Below are 22,990 nucleotides of genomic sequence, written 5' to 3' on the forward strand. Positions count from 1 at the left end.
CATGAAGCCAGCTCCACAGGGCACCTTTAAACAGAAAAGCAAGTGAAACTCGGCTATATGAACCCCAATAACAACCACTTATTTAAATAAGATCTCTAAAATGAGTTTCAATTTCCAAAATTAGCAGTTTAGTAGAGATCCGTGCTGTTAATATCATAAACATTTTTACAATGATGCTATTCATTTAATCCATATTTTAAAATACCATGCAAAGCTGTTGTGCTGAATGTGTTGGCTGCTTAAACAACATTCAACCTAGCAGACTTCCAGAAACGCAATATTAAGGTCATCTACGTACATGTGAGGGCTTGTCAGTACCTTTTTATTTATTTTTTTTCTTCTGAAACATTATTGTTGTAATAAAAAGTACACAATAATAGCTGCAGTCATTTTTGGCAGATATACGGCCCTGCTTCCTTTTTTCCTTCCGTCCTGCTGAGTATATTTTCAGTTTTATATTCCGTCTGCAGGGAACAGTGACACAGAAAGGTCACGACAGCAGTTCCAAAATTTCCCAGAAAATTTTCCATCACAAATACTCCAGTTAGCACACGGTTTCCAATGCTGCAAGTGGAGCCAACTGTGAGAGTCACGGCCCATTGAAAGTTGAGCTCAGTGCTAGAAATTCATGCTTGACATGTTGCTGATGTAACTCCGTGATGCCGTTTGTGTGTTTAGTGACTTCAGCAGTGAGCTGGAGATCATCTCACCTCTTCTTTTTTTTTTTTTTTTTTTTTTTTTTTTTTAAACACGGTGGCTGCTTTTATCTTTCAAGCTGTTTAAGCCCAAACTTTTCACTAAATAAATCAGAGCTTGTAGAGGATGAAGCGTGTGCATTCCTTCCACCATAGCCTGATGTATTATCATGCAAATATCCCATTTAATATCTTTTATTCCATTTTACTGACAGTCCATCTCTAACCGCTGTTGCTTTCTGCAGTTTCCACTTTCACATCTTTTTAGAATAAAAGTCCAGCAGTAAGCACAAACTCAGTCCTTTTGTTTATTTTTACCTGTAAGTTGCATATATACATAAAACACTTACAGAGGGTGAGAGTCAAAACTGAAGCAGCATACATCAGTATGCAGCCTACCCAAGCCACAGGTTACAGACGGCCAGTGAAAGTACATTTTTCATTCAGTTCTGTATAATAATAGAAAATCTCTCGTGTCATCTTCGTAAAACCGAATATTATTTATTTATTTTATTCAGTATAAAACAGTTTGATGTTAATATCTAATCGATTGCTGTGTGGACCTTGGATTTTTTTTCTAGTAATTATCTAGTAGTATGTTAGTAAAAATAATAAATATTTGCTCCTTTAAAAGTTCTTATTATAGGGTCCTTTTGAATATTTTATCAAACAATATATGATACCAGGTTTAAAATGTATAGCGCAACCACCGGTATCACTGCCATAATCTAAAAACGCAGGAAAAAATATCAACTAACAATCTGTGTCAATCCAGCTCAGGCCAAAAGTATGAATCATTACATGAGTGTGTGACATACACTGTGAGGCCCAAACCTAAACACTCACTTCTGTGCCTTGGAATATAAGGGTTTAACTGTTACTTACTCTGCACATGCTCAGTGGGAAGTGCAGAGTTACTGCAGAAATTCTCAAGGACAAAACTGGTTTTGACAGAAGGAATTTACTTTGTGGATGTACTGTAATTTTTTCTGCTGCTTGATGTTTTACTGACTGTGAATTTTCTTACCTGGAGGCTATCTGTTTAAAAATTTACATGAACAACCTGTGCTGTTATAGGTCTTGCTAGCTAGAATGAAATATTGCAACACAGGTGTCATAATGGGTGTCACGTTAAAAAATGGGAATACTTCACTAGAACTAGCTGTAATGTGGCATTCCAACATTGTGTTTTATCCTTGTTACAATCACTTTAACCTGCATACAGGCATCTGTCCACCTATTTTATTTTCTTTCCTGTCGTGTCTTTACATTGCTGTGCTAGCACAGTAGTAGGAGATCTCGGAAGTTGGCTTTTGTATTGGTTATTAATTAAATTTGGGGAAAGTCCTCACACTGCGACCGCTGCTACAACCTACGTAGGAATGCAGCATTTCAAGTTGATCGTTGCGTTGATGATCAAACTGAACACTGCAGTGTTAAATGAAATAATGATCCACTTGCAACTGAACTGGAATACACAGACGTCATACATACACGACACAATATTTGGAATTCCAACAAAGAAGAATATCTAGTTGCGTTCCAGCAGCAGAAAGCTAGTTTTTATAATGTAGCTGCTGGCTGTTGTTAATATTGAGGCAAGGATGATGTACCAGGAAAATGACAGAAAAATGATTATTATCCTGCCCACATGTATTAAATATTTGCCACACCTGCAGTTAATTAAGAATAAGCGAACTGTGGAACTAAATGCCCAAGAGCACACCCATAGCCTTGTCGTTATGATGCACAATGAAAACACAAAAGTCACTAACAACAATCAGTTTATTTACTATCATAAAAGGAAGGGTGGGGCAGCAGCACAAAAACATGACCTGACATGTCCTGACTACCACTGTGGAAAACTGAAGGCCTTTTGGAAAAGAGATGAAAAACCTTAAAGAGACTAAAAGAAGCCCAACTGCCTTCAATTCAACCACTTTAGACTAAGAACACCTACATAGAAAGGTTTAGTCTCTCGCAGCATTGCCTCCAGGACAGGCCCCACCTGTTCTTTTTTTTCTTTCTTTCTTTTCAAAGAAAGGGAAAAAAAGTACATGTGCTGTCATCACTCACCTGTGAGAAGCCAGTGCAAGCTTTTCTCTTCAACGGCACACAAGTAACATATCCTGTTGGGTTCAAACTGCTTGTGACCTTTCGACCAATGTGTATGGAGTTGGAGATGTGGTGTGACAGTTTGAGCAGTGGAAGCAGAACAGCAAAAAGGACAATGGGAATAATTAACTCTGCCCCATAGATGACAAAAATCATTCAATTAACCCGTTAATGAATTAATATGCTGGCTGGAGAACTCCAGATAACTTCACATAAACAAGAAAAGAAAGAAAAACCAACAAAACAAAAACGTCTGGGTTACTATTCCCTGGTTTATTGTGGGTAGCAAAGACAACTGTACCGAGTTAAAGTTCAAGGACCAGGAGACACAGGCTAAAGGAACAGTTTGTAAACAGCTGTCTGTTGACCTTGTACTTGTTGGTATTCTCTGATCAGTGACCTCTTGGTGAAAAGACCCAAGTTACTAACTCACAGAATTAAACTACTCAGTTTAATGAGACTGTGCTGCAGCCCAGTTCAGTTGAAAACAAGTAGTGGAACAGGCTCTTCCAATAAAACGCAGCTACCTGTGCAGCGTTTTCTTTTTGTTTTTGGAAAAGACAGAAAAAGTATTTTTGGCGCACAAATGCAGTATTAAGACAGAAATCAGCAGCTGGGCTAGCAGATTCTAAAGTGTGAAAGTAGACACATGTAGACCCACAGGGAGCTTCAACTTTGTCATCCGAGGCATGTTAAACTCTGCAAGCGATTTATTGAAACTACAGCAAACATGTTATTTAACACTAAAACCATTACAGAAAGTTGAAGATGCACAGTATTTTCACCATATCAGGATGAGATTCAGAAAAAGAATTAAAAAAAAAAAAAAAAAGGACTCTAACAATACTGTGAAGCTTAAAATGTTGTTTGCCAGAGAAATGCAACACTCTGGACGTTTGCCTTTTTATTTGATACAAAAGATGGAAACAGTAACACAAACAACTTGCAATTTATTCCAAACCAGTGAAGTACTGAAGCCTGGCACCAGCGCTGCCTTTGGGAAGTTTCTTTAATTTTAGTCTGGGCCCGTATCAGAGTGCTGTCGAGTCAACTCGGTGGTTATTTGGAGGCTATTATTTTTGCTTTTTATTGTAAGGTGCTTGCGGTACCTTTTCAGACATGACATTACTAGGTAAACCACAGGAAGTTTGGGGGGATTTTAAAAAAAAAAAAAACAAGAAAAAAAGAATACGCTTTCTCATCATTGTTGGAAATATCCCTGTCAAAGGCCTGTTTTAATCCTGTATCCCCCTGTGACGATATCCGCTTCATTTACCCAGCTGAAATTTCTTTTATTTTTAATTCATTTTTAGGTTTTCTGTTAAACACAGCGGCAGCTACATTTTTTTATTTTTTTATCATAGGTGTTAAGTTTCACTCTGAATAATTATAAAATGGGGGGGGGGGCAAACAGAAGAATGGAAGAACTGTATATCTTTTCCCACTGGATATCTCTAGTTGTCTAAAAGTGAAACCTCATCTTTCCTTCAGTAGATCTGACATTACCCACCTCAAGAGTCTTTTACAAAGATGTCTTTTTCAGAAGTCCATACAAAAATAGCAAGAACAAGATATACATATCAATGGGCTCTGTGCATAAAATACTGCTGATTTGCCTCAGGTGCACATCACGATGAGGACGTGTCTTCTTAACTGTTCGTGTAATTTCCAAGGAAGCTTTGACTGCACATAAAGAGAGGGTCCATGGAGGCCACTTTGGCAGCGATAAAAGAATGTATACAGTGGAGGACGGCTGTCAGATTAGCAAACTCCAGCTCCTGAAAAGCACACGTCAAGGACAAGAGACGCACTGATTAGTCCGTTATGTTCACAATCCAAATCACAGTATTTAAAAAAGTTAACAGGTAATTGTGGTTTATTAATTAATTTGGCAGTTGTGGCTGATGCTATCTGCACTCTCCACATCTGTCACAATACTAGGAGTTGCACAAGAGAATGATAACAGTGTATGTCAGGGTAACTAGCTTCTTCCAGCATGATTTATATGCAGCCAGGTCATATTTAGACAATGACTTTTTTTTCTGGTAATTCACTAGAGTGGATTGATGTGATTAAAGTTCAGTCATTCAGCTTAGGTCTAACAAATGTAAGGCAATAATGCATTTAAAAAAAAAATCAACAATCTGGTTCACTGTTAAAACGAAGGAATCAACTGGCAACACTGAAATACCTGAATGACAAGAGCGCTCTCACTCTTGTCAAAGTCTGCAATCAAGAGACACTTTCAGGTAAATACAGAGGTGTAAACCACCGGCTACAATCAAGACCAAGAAGGCCAGATTACAGTTTGTCAGAAAACATCTAAAAGAACCTGCAAGGTTCTGAAAAAAAAAACCTTTAGACGGACGAAAAGTGGCTGCAGGAAACACAGCAGTTTGTGCTCACGGGTTCTAGACTTCTGACACTGGCTTCAGAGAGTTTATTGAAGAAGGATCCTTGAGTCCTTACAAGTCTGTCCAATTACTTAGGCTCCCATTTTCAGAGTTTCACATGTATAAAAATGGCCGTAACTCCTAAACAGTTAATAAAATATTTGAGTTAAACCACTTAAAGCTAAAAGTCTGCAGTTTAATCACATCTTGACTATTTGATTTATGCACGGTGCTACAGAGGCAGAGACTAATTAGAAATCCCGCACTTCGAGTCACAACTAGTGTAAAAGAATCCAACTAGAATTAAACAAGTACATTTAACTTTATTAAATTGGGGCAAGAAATGTTTTATTACCTTCATTTCTATCTGCTTGCTTTCGGGATTCTTAAAAAGGAGCTTTACCCTGGTTTTCCCGTCGTCAGAGGAGCCTTTAAGTTGAGAGAACTTGTATCGCCACAGTATTGTCTACAAGGGAAGGATAAAAAACACAGCAGAGGGGTTTCAATAATGAGCACAACAGGCTGCATGATCAGGAAATGTCATTTTAATGTGCAGTTGAGGAAACACAGCGGACCATCTTTAAAGTTATTTTATGATGGATTTTAACCAGTGCAGAGCTGCTAAATTAAACTCAAACTGTCATTTTAATAAGAGCATACTATTCTTGAAGAAATAAAGGTCTTAATGGAAGAAATTAATTTGTGCAAAATGTTAAATTTAGCATTTTTTTCCCCTCAAATAGCTACAATTAGAGCCTAAGCAAACATCAGTAAGGAGATTTTGAACTGTCATCTCAAAACTAAGAACAGTTGAAGCAGTATGCCAACAAGAATTGTGAACTCGGTAAAATGTCACCTTTGAAGTGCTTTCAGAGCAGGTGAAGCCTGATGCAAAATCTATGGTGAAGCACAGCACATTCCCCTGGCTGCTGCACATGTAGCTTTTGGACTGGTGAGAGAGAATTGACATCCATTAACAAACTGGCTGACACATTTTGTGCATTACATTGCTGTACAAAGGTACTTAGTACCGCTCTGCATTAGCATCCACAGCCTTGCATCAAACCCAGAGAGGAATGGTAGTCTTGCATGCATTCACAGCAGTACCCTGAATACATTTGTAGTATAGATAAATAAATAACCTGCTTAGCATTCACCATACATCTGTGTAAACCCTCCATTATACTGTTTTTATGACAACACAAAGTATGCTTTACTTTCCAGCAGCTGTTTTGATTTGTTATGCTTTGAAAAGCACAGGTGTAACTAATCCAATTAGCAATGGCTGTGTTCCATTTAGCTGTGCCAGAATGATCATGTTCAAGGTTAATGTTGCATTCACTGACATTCACTACACCCAAGTGTCACATGCCAAAATGTCCACTGTAAGAAATGTGTACAAGAATGTTAGAGTATTTGATAAAAGTTCAGAGTATGGATTCAGTTTAATTTTATTTTCTCGATGTCAGCTGACAACAGCAATCACGTCAGTACAATTTTTACTTTTATGTTCCATGAAGCAAATCTGCTCCACCACACCTCAATGTGTGCAACTGGATTGAGATCTGGTGCCTGTGATATGGGCCGCATCCAAATTCTGACCCTGCCGCAACAGAAATCGAGACTCATCGGAACATTCAACATTTTTCTTCTACAGCGCCAAATCGCAACAACAGTCGCCTCATGGCACTTTATATGGTAGACCCCTATAATACAGACAGAGAAAAACCCAGCAATCATATGACGCCCTATGAGCAAGCACTTTGGCAACAGTGGGAAGGAAAAACTCCCTTTTAACAGGAAGAAACCTCCAGCAGAACCAGGCTCAGGGAAGGGCGGCTAGGATAAAGACATGCTGTGTAAGAGAGCCAGAGATTTATAACAAGCATGATTCAATGCAGAGAGGTCTATTAACACATAGTGAGTGAGAAAGGTGACTAAAGCAGAAATACACAATGCATCATGGGAATCCCCAAAAAGGCTACAACTATTGCATCATAACTAAAGATGGGCAAACACTGTGCAATTTGGGTTTTTTTCCATTCCGCAAAACTCAAACTGCACGATTGACTCGCAGGGGTTAGACGTTTGTAGGTCATGATGCAGGGTCTCACACTATACGGCCCGATGCTCTGATGCGACCTGAGTGCTCACACTGTGCATGTAACCTTCATGTTATGGACACAGAAAATCTGTCGCTCGCTCTCCCTCTGTCTTTCACTCACACAGACGCGCACACACCACCACCATCAACTTTGCAAAATTGCTAATGAAAAACATTGATCAGGCAGCTGTGATTGAGTAGCAATGTCCATCCAATTATTTTCACGGTTGTTGTGGTCGTGATAATTTTGTGAGGCCACATCGAAAAGGCTCAGATGAGCTTGCCAAAGTTGTGCCTCCATCACTTGTGTCCAGATCACATGCTGCACTGCCGTGCTGCTCCGTCTCTTCACTTTCATTTCTGTGTTTGCGTGTGCGCAGAGTGAGAGGCTGCGGTGACACCCTCAAGACGGCCGACAGGATTTCAAACAGGTTTGATTTTCTTACGACCAAGATTGATGATCGGGAGCTGGTCGTGAGGTGTTAATCGCTTCTCGTTACCCCACGTATACTACACCATGCACGATACACGATGAAGGCGAAACTCGGGCCGATCACCAAAACGGCTCACGACTCAAAAATCGGCTAAAAATTATCCAAAAATTGCACAGTGTATGCCCAACATTAGGGAGGATTCAGGGACACCTGATCCAGCCCTAACTATATGATTATAGTTATATGACTGACTAACTATACTACTTTTTCTAGTCTTCTATTGTCTAATTGTGGTGAGCCAGTGTGAATCGAAGCTTCGGTTTCCTGTTCTTAGCTAACAGCAGTGGCACCTTGTGTGATCCTCTGCTGCTGCAGCCAATCTGCTTCAAAGTTTGATGTGTTATTCATTCCTAGATGGTCTTCTGCATACCATGGCTGGGTTGCAGCAAGTGGTTGTTGGATATTTCCTTTTTGGGGGACTTTTTTTCTCTTTTTGTTTGTTTGGACCATTCTCTGTAAACACAGGAATGGCTGTGTAGGGAAAAGTCCCAGAAAATGAGCTGTTTCTGAAAGAAACACACCAAGTTGCTGCCAATGGATTGGCTCATTTGTGTAACAAGCATTTGAACAGTTATGCCTAACAAACATTTATGCCGTTGAATGTATATACTGTAAGGTGAAGTCTACAGCAGTAAAGTGAACTATAAGCAAGGTTTTCTTGATCCTTGAATTATGTGGGTATGAGAAAAAATACATTTAGTGTAATTTAATCGACTTTTTTCAAACTCACAATGTTAAAACAAGCAGATGTACGCCAATGAAACATTGCTGTTATTTGGATCCTCATACAAACAGCATGTTCTAATTGTATGATGGACTCATTGTGAGTATAAAACGGTTATATATTTCATCAGTCATACATCATAGGCATTTCCCATGTGTAGAGCTCTTGTGAAAGTCTGACATGTTAGGCTGGCAATATCTGATAAGAAGAGCAAATCTGTTTTTGAAATGTATTTATTTATTAATTTTGGTCTTGAGCTGTTGGCACACCCAGCATCCTGTGCGGCGTTCTGATAATGTCAAGACACATGACACGGGAAATCTATTTTAAAAGGTATAAATTTTTAACATTCATTTTCCTGCTGGAACACAAACAAGCATGTGTTTTCCAATTCTTTTCACGCAAATCTTTTGAAAGCACTGATGTGTAAGCTTTTCAGCCTCTGCGGAGCATTATGCCTCAAAAGGCTTCTCTTGCCTCACGACTTCATTTTTCGATTGTGCGGTCCACTCAGTTGGAATGGCAAGAAGTGTATTCTGATTTTTGTATTTGTGCTATATTTTCGTTTTATGTCCACAGACAGCAGGGGCATGGTGGTTTTTAATTATACAGTGCAGTGTGCAGAGAATGTGGCAAGGGACTGTACAGTCCTTTTACTGAAAGTGTTTTGTGCTCACAGACCTCAACCGCCCTGTCTTTAGTGGTGTCGTGAATTCAGCTGTGAAAGGAATGGGGTGAAGAAATGAAGAAAAAAGGAAACCCACAGTAGCAGGCCAGCTGCTAAGTTCTTTCTGTCACCAAATGTAAGACTCTGTTGTGACACGGTGAGCAGTGACTACACTTCACTAATTGGAAAGGATTTTTCTGAGGGAATTGGCAACATGAAATATTTTTAAAGAAAATCTCCTTAAGTCTGACAGAAGTAGGAGCATGTGTGTAGAAGGGAAAGAAAACACAGGACACAGGGAACGCTCACAAGTGTGAAGATCTGCTGTGTCTGTCATAATTGATCATAAAGGGTGTCGAGGAGATGAAAAAGAAGGGTGGTAACGAAGACTGTGAAGGACGCAGATGCACTTTCTTAACCACTGAAAAGGTGCTAAATACGTACCACAAACAGCTCCAGCCTGAGGCAACGTTTAGCTCACATCTGACCACACCCTGTGTCACTGTGAGGGTAAGTGTACTTAAGTGACCACACCTAACAGAGATGTCACAGTGTACTGCCCTCACACAATGTACAACACAGAGATCGAGGAGAACAGGTTGTGTTGACGCAAGCTGTTCTCACAAGCAGATATGTTAAAAATGTCTGAGCTTGTGAGAATTTGGAACACCATCAGGACAAACTGCCATGTTTGCTGACGAGCATGAAATGTATTTGCTACTTACACTAAATCAAGATGAACTTTTCTAACATTATATGAAACTGAACACGAAGTTGTTTATTCAATGGCTGCATGCCTTCTAACAGGAAGCGGTTAAATAAAGAAATTACCGAGCTAAGGCGGTGGTGACAGGTGTTTTCTATTGTAACCAAAACAAATGGAATCCACCCTGAACTGACCCCACCCTCTACACATCAGTGACTAGAAGAACTTCACGTGCTGGACGACAGCCAGGCACATGGGCTGGTGTCAAGCTGCTTATGTGATGTGTCACTGCCTATTGCTTCTCAAAGACTTCCACTGTTTAAAAGGGAAACGGGTTGGGTTAGTTGGCTTTTAGAACAACATATCTAAACAATGAGTGGATTTGCAATAAAGGCTGTTCGGGGTGGATTTTCATGACTAATTGGTTATGGCTATATACTCAATGATATTAAGCCTTAGCTTTATTTGATGCTTATTAGCAAATGTTAACATGCAAATACACAAACTGAAGATAAACATGTAAAACTTCACTGCAATTGCAAACAGAAAGTAAACAAAAAATATTTTAAGAACAAAAATACAAATTTTTCTAAGAATTCATGCTCATTAAAAAAGACTTTTCAGTGACCTGCAGCATTTTTTTTTTAACCCCACACTGAGGAAAGTAACTCGTAACATTCACCAACACTTTGACTGTATTGAATGTCGTAGCTGCACATAGTGTTAATTTGAAAATCCTCGGTGACACGTTTCTCAAGTTGACAAGATTTTAAGAAAGAAAATGTATAAATCAGTTATCATCAACATCAGGTGCCTAAAGTAACACTTGATTATTTTTATAGCTTAATATAAAAATATTCAGAAATGCCAAATCCTGGGTCATTACCCAAATGTAAAATTTGAACAGCTGATACAGTGCAGCGTTCTGGGTTTTTTAATTATTGCTTTCAAACTCTCTTTATGTTTTAAATATTCAGCCAACATAAAAGTGCCGTGAGACCATATAGAAACGTCGTCCACTCCCCGCTGTACATCGTTTATGTCAACAGGCCGATATCGGTTAATATCAGGCAACAGAAAATGTCCCCCAAAATTTTACCGTTATTATTGTGGAAATTATGATCAGATGAAAAGTTCTTGAAGCAGGTAGACAAAAAATATGAAAGACAATGCACTTAAAGAGGACAAGTGCACCACCTACAGGGAGAAACAGTTTGCAATATTCATCACCTGCAAGGAAACTTAACTTTAAGTTTGTTTGTTTTGTTTTTTTTTACCCCTTCTAGACAATGAGTTGTATTGTTCTCTTGACCTCAGACATGCTGATGTTTGAATCACGAAATTTCAAATTTAGATGCATCACTCCCGTTGCCACTGATTTTCAGTCCACTTCTTGTGTAATTTGGGATACATCGCCTTTTTCTTCCTGTTCCCTTTCCTTAAGAAAGCCTTCTTGACAGCGACACTAAAGCATTTCTGATGAGTTTCAGTGAAAAGTAAATGGTCAGATGCATTTCACAGATTCTGTGTCAGGTCTTTGCTTTATCTTTTCCCATTTATTTATTTTTTCCTAGGGACGTAACTTCATCTGCTGTCGTTCATATGTTTTGGGGTTTCTTTTGTTTTGTTTCTTTTAGGCCTGACCACTTTTCCAGTTTCTGCCATTCTTTAAGGAAACGCTTCACATCATGTCAAGATATGCCATGTTTCCGGCTAATAGAGCTTTAGGAGTAACACTGATGGTGCAAAATTACTATTTTGTGCCTGTCAAACTGTTATCGTTGGCATTTTTTTGCATAGTCAAGTAAAGAAATGAGAAAAATACTGTGTTTTTGCTTTTTTATGCTTGAGGTTCAGTAGCTCAGGCAAGTAAACAAACAAACAAACTTTTCTCAAAAAATGGTCAAGTACAAGAGGTGGACTGAAAATGAGGGAACAAACAGCCAATGTCCAAAGAAAACCTTTGAAAAACCCTGTTCAACACCATATTTACCAAAAAGTCATGTATTTGTGGACAGGCCAAAGCAAGACAGGTTCTGCATAACCCATGACTCTAACATGCTTGGTGATATTTCAGCTTATAGCATACAGCACAAGTGAAATAGTAAATGGTAAATGGCCTGTATTTATATAGCGCTTTACTAGTCCCTAAGGATCCCAAAGTGCTTTACATATCCAGTCATCCACCCATTCACACACTGGTGATGGAAAGCTACATTGTAGCCACAGCCACCCTGGGGCGCACTGACAGAGGCGAGGCTGCCGGACACTGGCGCCAGCGGGCCCTCTGACCACCACCAGTAGGCAACGGGTGAAGTGTCTTGCCGAAGGACACAACGACCGAGACTGTGCAAGCCGGGGCTCGAACCGGCAACCTTCCGATTACAAGGCGAACTCCCAACTTGAGCCACAATCGCCCGAAATATGACAACTTTACTGCTAATCCTGAGTTAAAAGACCCCCATTGGTGCCATGATGGGTTTCATCACCTCCAAATAACCAAAAGATTAAAAATGTGTTAGAGGACACACGCTGGGCAGCTTTGTCTGTTATACCCTGTACTCATACCCATCAGCAGTGTTTATGTAATGCCCTGATCCAGTCAGTTTGAAGGTTAGTATACGTTGGATTCTGCTGAGTGCTCCTCAGAAACCACAGGAGGCTCGCCTAATTGGCTGGAGAACAGAGATTCACAGGCAAATTGAAACCCTTCATCACTTTCATTGGCTTCCCAAAGGACAGTGTCCCACAATTGCATCATTAAAGACTGAAAAAATGCTACATTACCATATTTATGTTTGGTTTCATACTAATAGGGAGGGAAACTGCCCATGCAGCCTCAGCTTGGTCAGAAGCATTGAGTATATAAAGTGTTTCAATGCCCTGTCCAAACAGCCAAAGAGAGATTACCTGTATTCATAATGCCATTCAAATACATGCAGAAATGTTGGGCATCAATCAGCGGTTTGACATCAGATTGCATTGTTAGAGATGTGTGTCAGTCTAGTTGTTTAGCCTGGATTTCAGGCTGTCCTGAATGTCACTCACAATTTGACAATTGACACTGATGTTACATCAAGAGCGGATTCAGCCAATCATTAGCTGGCAAAGAGCTGACTGTGTGACTGCAGCATCAAACACCCCTGCATATTATCGCTCCCCTTTGAAGCTAATGTCTGGCACAGCAGAGGAATGGGATATTGTTAAAGCAAAGAAGAGAGAATGAAATCAGGTCTATTCTTCATCCGTCCTGCAGTTTGGGTTTGCTTCTGTGCTGGAAAAACACGGCCAGTTAATGTACGAATGTGTCCATGCCTTTTGATGTTGAATGCAAGAAAATACATTAACATTCACAGAACTTTCTGACTGTCTTCCCTTTGCTTGTGTACCCCTTTGTCAGCCTACTGTACTGGTCACATCGATCATGTAGCACAGGCTGCATAGAGGACACGAAACCTGGACAATCAAATTAATGCCCTGCATCTTAAGCACCCGCCGCCAAGTTAACAATTTAATCTTTGTATGGCTCTACTCAATAGGACACATTTCACCCACAAATCATCTGCCATTAACATTCTTATTTATAATAATAATGATATACTAGACCATTATGTTATTGAAACTTGGCAACTATCAGCTGCATACAGCAGGATCTTTAACATGCATGAATGAATGATCAGTAATTGACCCTTCTGGATTACTGCATATAATATTCACTGTTCTCTGCATGCGTTATTTCAATGCAAATAATTGCCTGGTGAGTGCCGTCTTCCTTATTTAGTTACAATTTCTATGTCCAAGTTACTTCTGAAACAATGGATCCTTGATTTCAGACAGAAGCAGACAGCGCAAGCTTCACATTTCTTGACAGTAATTACATACTTTTCACAAGTAGATTTTTTTTAAGCTTTTAAAATGCAAAGATAACATCTGCATGAGTTGGTTGAAAACTGTCTCTGGCTGACTATTATCTTTTTCTCAACATTGCAGTGCCCGTTTCTGAGCCAGAGTTGGCCTGATGCCTTTCTCCAGGTTTGAGAACTGAACATAACACAAGGTTACACAGCACAAAGTTCTATTTTTATGAGAAATATTTGTATGTAAAGATGAAATCAGCAGGCTAAATCATTCTTTAATTTCTTTTGCTGCTGCCAGTCTTCGTGGATATAGATAGAATCTGTTCGAGATTAATGCGCAAGATTAGACAATATTTCCAGATAACACAGCACAGAAACCCTGTAAAACAGGTCTTAAATTTGGAGCTAATGGTTTGTTCTACATGAGCAGTACACAACAAATAACATCGACATTGAGGACTCATCCTCTGAAATGGTATTTTCAACAGTCCTCTGGTTCAATTTAACAGTAAACAGCCAATCAAACTGTTACCTTCATCGTTGAATAGCTTTGCAGCACAGTCATGTCAAATAACCGACTAACCACAGACGCAAAGCAGTAACCAAGCTTCCAAAGAATTTTGTTTTGCAAGTCCAGAGTGCCACAGAAATAATCCTAAACTCTGATAGTTTCCATAGCTCGCTTTCACAAAGTGGTGTAGGCAGAAAAGTCTTAAACGTAACACTAGATCAACACTTTAGGTACACATGGGGCCAATAAATGTGCTGTTTAAACCATAAGAGATAAGATAAGTTTTGTTATCTCTTATCTCCCTCTACTTAAACCTCTATAACGTCTCTGACCTTTATGTTTGTAGAAAGGTTGACTCAAGGTGGCCTGAGAAATGCAAGATTTACACTGGCCTCCAGGGATGAGCTACTGCTGCAAAGCTATAATTCTAACAACTGTAAGGGTTTTTTTTTTTTTTTTATCAGAAACATATTTATAAATAGTTGCATTGATTTTATTTTTAACAAATTTTAACAACACATGCCTGTTTTAAAACAGCACAGAGTGCGATATTATTTTATCGTAATACAATATCTTTTAAAGTTGATTTTAAGCGCGATATTCTATAAAGCACAGTGAACCGCCTCTAACTGAGCCAGTCTGTATCTCCCACGGTTCGATTGTTGGCTTTTTATTTTTTGTGCGATGCACAGTGCCTGAAGACATTACAGTCTGGCCTGTTTGGATAGTGCAGCGCCCACAGAGCCTCGCATGAGCTCCGTGTGCTCTGATCTTCTAACTGTAGCAGCAAAGTCAAACGCATGAATTAAATATTTTGTTCAGTGATTCTCCCTGTTACAATGGCAGCGTGTTTGGGGTCACAAGAGTGCTTTAACTCAGCGCTCTCTCCAATCGTGCACATGTGAACATGGAAAGTGCAAAAAAGTGTTAAATACAAACATTGTTGGGTTGGAGCAGTTGATTTTATGCCCCCACCCCCCCAGCATACATGCTGAAGGCCTGATGCCATACATTTATTCCCTTCTTTGTGACTGATAGCACATTTATGGTGGCTGCCATGAGCATTGAACTGGGTTTTTCTACTTGGAAGCGTCTGATCCAGTGTTTTGAAGACCGGTCCAGATGCAGCCTTCTGAAAGGCTTAGGGGTGCAACATGATGTGCAGCTCAGAGCTCACAGATTTGCCAAACCACCAATTTTGTTCATATTGTTCAAAGTATTCTGTTGTAAAACTGAACTAACCCATTTCGAAATGCTTGTATAGATAAAAAAATGAATCTCATCTTTGTGGTTTATCCAGCTAATACCGGTTTCAGAAGTAACACCCCAGAGCGTATGGTTTGTGTGAGGTGACACTGAACAAAGAGTAGCATATAAGCCTGCAAAGCTGCTGTGGTTAATGCCATCGGTCCATTATGCTGTGAATCAACATTGTTAGGGTCAAATTTCAGGTTATTTCAGCTAGGTAGAAATGCAAGGCAAAAACTTATTGACCCAAAATGTATATTTCTTTACACTGTTCCAAGTTAAAGCCTTTTGACTTGAAATAAATTAAAGGGAAGAGTTCCCTCAACTCCTCAAGGCTTTGTGAAAAGTATAGAGTCCTGTCTCGCTGCAAAATATGTTGGTCCACAGAGAAAACTTAGCTTCACTACAAAGGCACTTAAAGTGTGAGCTAGCTATATTTTCATGGCAAATTGTAGGGGTGGGACTGGTCATTCTGAGAACTCAGGGTTCCCTTTTCATTTTGCTAACATATGGTTAACGCAGCGAGAGGGTTTATTTTAATTAAACCCATGACGTTTTCACCTAGAGAAGCAGGGAAATCAGTCATTATGAAAATACGAGGAAACAAAGTCTTAAGAAATCTGAAATTACCTTTGCCTCTGACAACCATCAAAGACGTAGTTTAGATCCTGCCCATTCAACACTCATTCACATTCAGTATCTAAGCAAATGGATTACACAATACTTACATAATGGGATTGTTACAACCCTCAGGAGACCTTTTTATTCTGAAGAAAAAATATGCATAATAAAAACTTGTTTTGTTAAATAAATGATGAAACAAAACTGATTGTTTCTGTTTGTAATAATAAAAACAAATTATCACACTGAGTGCCAAAATCTGCACTCTTATTATTTAAAAATCCACTCAGAGCCATCAAACTCGTTATCTTTGGACCAACAATGCGACACAGTGTATCAAACTGTGCCCATGTCCCTTAAGATCTCACTGATGAGAGGAATTTCTGTTTTCAAGCAGCTGCTACACTCAACTCCTTGGCCACCCATTTTAACAAAATACAAGTACACCACTGGCTTCTTTGACATAAAGTCTATTTAAAGATGTGCTAAAAATAATGGATTACACTCAACAGCACAAAAGTGCGTCCAAAAAAATAAAAGAGAAAGAACTGAATGTCACCTTACACTTTTTACTGCGCTACAAACTTCTGTGTTTAAAAAGAACAAAAGAAGGACAATGAATATAAAATACAACATTATAATCTTAAAAAGCAAATACTGCCCAGAGACTGACCTGCCTTGGCTGAGGGTTTGTGCTCTGAGTGCTTCTTGTTCAATACATGAAACCACAATCTTGGGTAAGCTTGCTGACTTGACAGTTGTCCAGATGACAATCGACATCCTTCACAAGGAGAGTAAGCCACAGAAGGTCATTGCTGAAAAGGCTGGCTTGCTCAGAGCGCTGTATCGAAGCATATTAATGGAAGAGAGAAGTGTGGTTTTAAAAAAAAAAAAAAACAACAAAAGGATGACTGCAGCCTTAAGAGGATTGTTGAGAAAAGTTCAAGAACAAGGAAGAGTTTTACAACTGATACAGGTGTCCGTAAATCAGGAGCCATCATAACACAGATGCCTTCGGGAAAGGTGCTACACTGTTACTAACTTCACCACTCCTGAATCACAGACCTCATTGGTGTCTTACCTGGGCTAAGGAGGAAAGGAACTCAGTGGTCCAAAGTTTCACCTTTTCAGGGAAAATTTTGCCGGATGGACCGGATAAACAGGGGAGAGGCTCAGAATCCAAGGTGTTTGAAGTCCAGGGTAAAATTTACCCAGTGTGCCACGTCCTCTCCTGGTGTTTTATCAAATCCAACACAGCAGAGTGATAACAGATTTTAGACCACCTCGTGCTCCCATCTGCTAACAATCTTTAAAGAGATGCTGATTTCCTTTTCCAGCAGGACTTGCTCTCAGCACCAAAACTACTACCAAATGGTTTGCTGTCCATCATCAACAAGGAAACCCCGACCCAAAAAGACAGATGAGCTGTAGCTCAGCAGTGCCTCAAGTCGATCACCTCCATGGCATGCTGCAGTAATCCATGGTAAAGGAGCAACAAACAAGTATTGAGTTGTGATCTTGGGACATATATTTATCTGAAATTTGAACAATATTCTAATTCGATGAGATGCACTAGTAATAGTATTACTTTTTTCTCTGTAAGGAAAAATAGCAGCATATCAACCTACAGACCAGCTGATCCCGACACTACAGCCCTAGCTACCAGGGTGTTCTTTGATACAGAAACCACATCGCATTCCCAAAAGGGAATATTGGCAAACAGCAGCACAACTGCTAGAGACATTGGTAATTTTAGCTTCCCTTGTGCAGAATAAAAATGTTATGCTGCTGCTCTATGTAAGACGGTTTTCTACAGTGATTTGGACTTAGGAATTAGCATCTGCCGAATTAACTGGAGAATGTAATTGAGTCCTGTGGAATTATGACTCTAAACTCTCAGTGACCACATGAGCTCTCCGGACATAAAAGGATTATACATGCTTCCCAAGACTTTCAGATTGTCGAGTCAAAGATGCTGCTTGCTGGTATTATACCCACGTTTGGTTTGCTGTTCAAAAGTGAAATAAGATGCCATTTAATTATGCCTGGTTCCCATGGTGACCCGGAAAGGATTTTAGATTATGACTGTGTGATTTAAATGGCTTCTGACAGGTGCTCTGCTTTGTAATATTTATAAATGTCCCTACTTAAGGGCCCCACGCACCAAAGCCCTAAGGCTTCATAGTGTTTTTAGCCTTTATCTTTGGCTGGCCGCACTTCAGAGGTGAAAGGGTGGGAATGTAGAAGAATTAAAGGCACCGCTGGCCGTTTCATGAAAAGTCTGACCTGACATGTGCCATACTTTCTTAATTCTCGAGTATAATGGACATGGCTGTGTGGAAGATTTTAAAGTTCCATGAGAAACTAAATGATACAGGCAGAGGCGACTGCATTTTGGCTTTAAGCAAGGAACTCGACATCTGTGCTTGTGATTGTGCTTATTGCAGTAGGTGAATCAAATGTTCTTTCCCCCTTCCTCAATCTGAGGCTGGAATTAAAGAAACTGGGAATTACTGTGGTAATAATGTTCAAATGGGGGAAAATCTGCGAGTCCTCGGATAATTCAGTTGTGAATTTAATGCGGCACAAACGGATTCACAGAAGGGGCTTTATACTGTGGTGAAAACGAAAACGAACAAGTGGCCTCGTTCCATCCTGCGTTCCTTTTCTGCGACGTGAGGAATGTTTTCAGAGCCGCAGCTCAATTTCCATCTTAAAAAGTACAGATGAGGGGATGGATTTGAATTAAATATTAATACTGTTTTCCTTTTCAATAATGAGCAGAAGCATACGGCTGGTTTAACGTGTTAAACTTCAGTGACATTCTTTGATTTATTTGCCTTACTAAATCCTGATCAAGCACATGTCACCGAGGTGTGCAAGTTATATTACAAATACATGAGTCTGATGTCAGTCTTTTTGCAATGGCCTAGCAAGAGGACTCGATATTTTAAAGCTTGGTCAGTGCTATGTTATGTTTTTGAAGCCAGTAGTTGCCAAGTGTGACTTTTAGGATTCAAGCAAGCTGTAATCATAAACTGTGTGGCTACAAAGCACACAAATTTGCTAATTAATGCTAAGTAAGAAACTAAGAAACAGAATGTCATCAGAGGTATTATTAGTATGTATTATCGGGCAAGTCCATGAAAAATATTCCAAAAAGTTCTGGAGGTCCAGTTCAGTGTGACTTCAGTCAGTGCTGTTAGAATCCCTGCCGATGGGGCCCCGAAGCCAAAATTCAGAATCATAAAAGATGTAAAGAAAAGGAAAAAAAACCCGCCCATTTTCACCCAGTACTGTTAAGTAAAAACTACTGTACTAACACCTGGAGGCCCTAACTTCCCAGTTGTGCCCCATTTAACTACTGGAAAGGAGGCGATGTCTGACTCGGTGGGAAAAAAAACCCCATTAATCTAACTTTGAATGGTGAAAAAGAATATAAAAATTCAGCATTTCCTTTTTTTCCTGATTTTATTATATATTTTGTCAATTTCTCTAGTGAAGCAGAAGCTTTAGTGAAGGTTTAAATTATAGGCTAAGACTGTTTTTATTGTACTTTGTTCGCATTTTACTTTCATCAACACCATCAAACCCTTTTTGCACATACCTTTTTGCAGCATCTCAAGATTTCTTTGGGTCCTCTCTCCCTCTCTGTGTTGCCTGAGACTATCATCTTCACTGTGCCATTACTGAAGTTATTTCCCCTGTTCAGGTCTTTTATCTGCTTTTCATGATTTATTTGAAGTTCCACATTTACAGAAATGAAATTCACATTTAATAAATGTTGTGTATGATTCAAGGAAGAAGCCATTTATCGTTTTTTGTGCTCACGTTGCTGTTGATGGTTGTTCCACATAACGATTTTAAATTTGTTTAGTTTTGCTGATTCTGTCTTTTTCCTGAGACCAAATATATAAAAAAAGGTCTCCATTTAAATTCATCCACAGCTTCTAACCCACTAGAAGTAAACATTTCAAGTGGCCACAGTAGAATCCATAGATGCAGGTCATCTCATAAGATGCTTTTTTGGATTCTTTATTATTTATCAGAAAGTTGATTCTCATCAAACGCATTAATATTCAATCAACATTCTCCCATTTTAGAAGCTTTCTGAATTCATGATTGAAGATTAAGCTGACAGCTGTTGACTTTTAAGGAGCGGACATTTACACAAAGAAAATTACGCAAATATGCAGGAAAAAAGGAAAAGCCACGTTTTCATTTTCAGCTCGAACATCAAAGCAGAGAACAGAAAAGAAAGAGAATAGGTACTGGCTAAATAATTCAAACTTTAAAATGAATTATGTGTCAAAAGATGGAAATTTCTCGCAGCGCTGCTGCCAGATATCACACTGAATCCTGCCACAGTTCACACAATTAAAATACTCCAACACAAAGACGCCAATGGCCAAACAATTCCAGCCGCTATAAATCCCAGAGGAATATCCTTATATCCCTCACACATTCATTTGTTAATATTTACACCCAAAGCATCTGTTATTCGCCAGAAAATTTAGTGTCAGACAATTTGTTCATTACAAACGGTGAATTTTTATGCAACCCAAAAATTTGGCACCGTGCAATTATTCGACATACGGTTGAGTATAATGCAAGTATGAGCTATTGTTGTCACTTCCTTTTACACCGGCTTTGCTGCAAAAGAAAGTGACAGTGTGCACTGGAGAGGCAACAACCAGACAACCTTCAGAAAGGGTTTAGCAGGTAGTGTCCACAGACCATTGCTCTCTGCTTATCCCTCCTGACTGATTTTCCTCTATCTTTGCTGGCGTCCTTGTCACTACTAGTAGCATGGGATGGTATCTCCTGCCCATTCAGGTTGCACAGGTAGCCCCACTCCTCCTGGATGGCAAATGCATACATGCTGTTGTAAGGGGTGTCTGCTGTGTCTCCCAGCACAGTCTAAAGCATGTGGAGGAAATGCCCCATTACACAGAAAAAGCTAGATAGAGCTATAGTAGGGCACCAACCCAGCAGCAGGACCCATATCGGCTCATTTCTGTGAAGACGAGCTCTGCCAAAGTCATTCAGAATGACCTCCAGCGTGCTTCTCATGGAGTCTGTTTCTGACTAAAATATCAGACATCCTTTAGTGGGGAAATCTGCTCACAGACCAACAGCGTGCAGCTCAATCCACACTTACCAGAGAACTGGTGCCAATAAGGTGCCCTGTTCTCAAAAGTAATATTGTAAAGTTACAAAGTCCTCTGTTCCCATTTTGTTAGCATGCCACATTTGAGCCATCTGACTTACAACTATTAGAAAGTCTACATAGGACATTACACAAAGCTATGCAGCAATTGAATTTAGCTGAATTTGATTTATATAGCATCAAATCACAAGGACAGTTGCATCAAAGTGCTTTATATTGTAATGTAAAGATCCTACAGTGAAACAAACTAGAGAGAGCGGACACAAATAAGATGCTGGCATAATAAATTGAAAGGCAAAGTGCTGCGTCAAATGTTTTTGGGATCTATGTGGTCTCGCACGTGCTGACTGGATAAAAAATTAGAAGCCAATTAAACTAAATTATGAAAGTTAACATAACTGAGAAAACAGGGGAAGAGCGTCCTGGGTGACTCCTGGCTTCTTAAGCTGTCTGTGGAGTATTTATGTTTAGACCTCTTGATGGACATGAAACAGCTACAACCACAGATTTCTTAACAAAGCCCTCTCCACAAGAGCTTTCCACTTTAAACATTTTTGCTTAAGAGGCAATTTAATGGCTCATTGATGTGAAGACTAATTCTTTAGGTTCCTTGTGATAAATGCGCTGAAAGTAACAATAACATTTATGGAAAACGGAGTGCTGGCTAGTCGTTCTGTTTTAGAAGCAATTAGTTTCTTAATAAGACTAAGTGAAAATCACACTGAACTTCATCACTTTTAAATAACTTCTCACTGCTGAAGCATTAAATTGGCAGAAATGAGCAGTGCTGATTTTTTTTTTTTTTAACTTTTTTTTTAACACATAATGTGGTTGACTAACACCAGGGTGTTGATCAGAAAAAAAAAAATCTAACTTCAAAACTAAAGTGCCCTCAAAAGGTGAAAAGCATTTCATAATCTGTTTATTATTGTTTTGATTTTAAAATCAAAACAAAAATGACAGTAAAGGAGAAACTATCAACTTTTGATTTCCATGCATTTTACTATTTCACAAAATAGGGAAAGTTCGTTAAAAACAACAAGCAGATGAGTTTCTTGCAGCTAAAGCCAAAGGCATACAACACGACCAGAAACCTGACTGACAGAAACGCAGCTCGTCTGAAAGCAAAAAAGACAGAATCATAACAATATATAAAGAACAGCAGTGTGGGAAGATCTGAAGGAAAAGGTACCCAGTGCTAGACTCTGAAATAAACACAGGACAGGTTGCCCATAGCGAACAACTTCAGCTGATGACAGAAAAATCCCTGGAGCTGTGAAGAAGAACTTCAAAACGACAGTCAAGGACGTCACTCTCAGTCTAGAAAGCACAGGTGTGAAAATATCACAAGATCAAGACAAAAGAACGGGCAGCAGACTCCCAGAGACGAGGCTGCAAGATGCAAATCTCTTATCAGCAAGGAGGAATCCATAGGCTGGATTGGCATTTACCAAAATGTAGCGGTAGAAAGTCAAAGTGAGGAGAAAGACGAGAAGTGGCCATGATTAAAACAGGTGTGAAACCAAGACAGGCAATGGGGTGTCACCGACTGGCCTGTGGATCGGACGTTGAACCTTAATTTCAGTATTTTTATTTATTTTTAAAAAAGTGATCTTCCTTGGTAGATTCAGTGCCAGGTAATCATATAACACCATAACTTTAGTTACTTCATAGGAAAAACAAAA

The 22,990-nt window shown here is 39.4% G+C and overlaps 1 protein-coding gene across 1 annotated transcript in view; it reads right to left on the bottom strand.

Annotated features, from left to right (window-relative positions):
- Positions 1 to 1,030: 1,030 nt before the first annotated feature.
- Positions 1,031 to 22,990, bottom strand: part of sntg2 (syntrophin, gamma 2) — a 103,841-nt gene continuing 81,881 nt past the window's right edge. The window contains exons 15-17 of the mRNA XM_004559341.3: positions 6,060 to 6,152; positions 5,559 to 5,669; positions 1,031 to 4,588 (exon numbers count right to left, since the gene is read on the bottom strand). Of these exons, the coding sequence (XP_004559398.2) occupies positions 4,460 to 4,588; positions 5,559 to 5,669; positions 6,060 to 6,152 (333 nt within the window). The 3' untranslated portion in view covers positions 1,031 to 4,459. The remainder of the gene's footprint in view (positions 4,589 to 5,558; positions 5,670 to 6,059; positions 6,153 to 22,990) is intronic.

This window comes from Maylandia zebra, linkage group LG19, assembly GCF_041146795.1.
Source record: "Maylandia zebra isolate NMK-2024a linkage group LG19, Mzebra_GT3a, whole genome shotgun sequence".
NCBI lineage: Eukaryota > Metazoa > Chordata > Actinopteri > Cichliformes > Cichlidae > Maylandia > Maylandia zebra.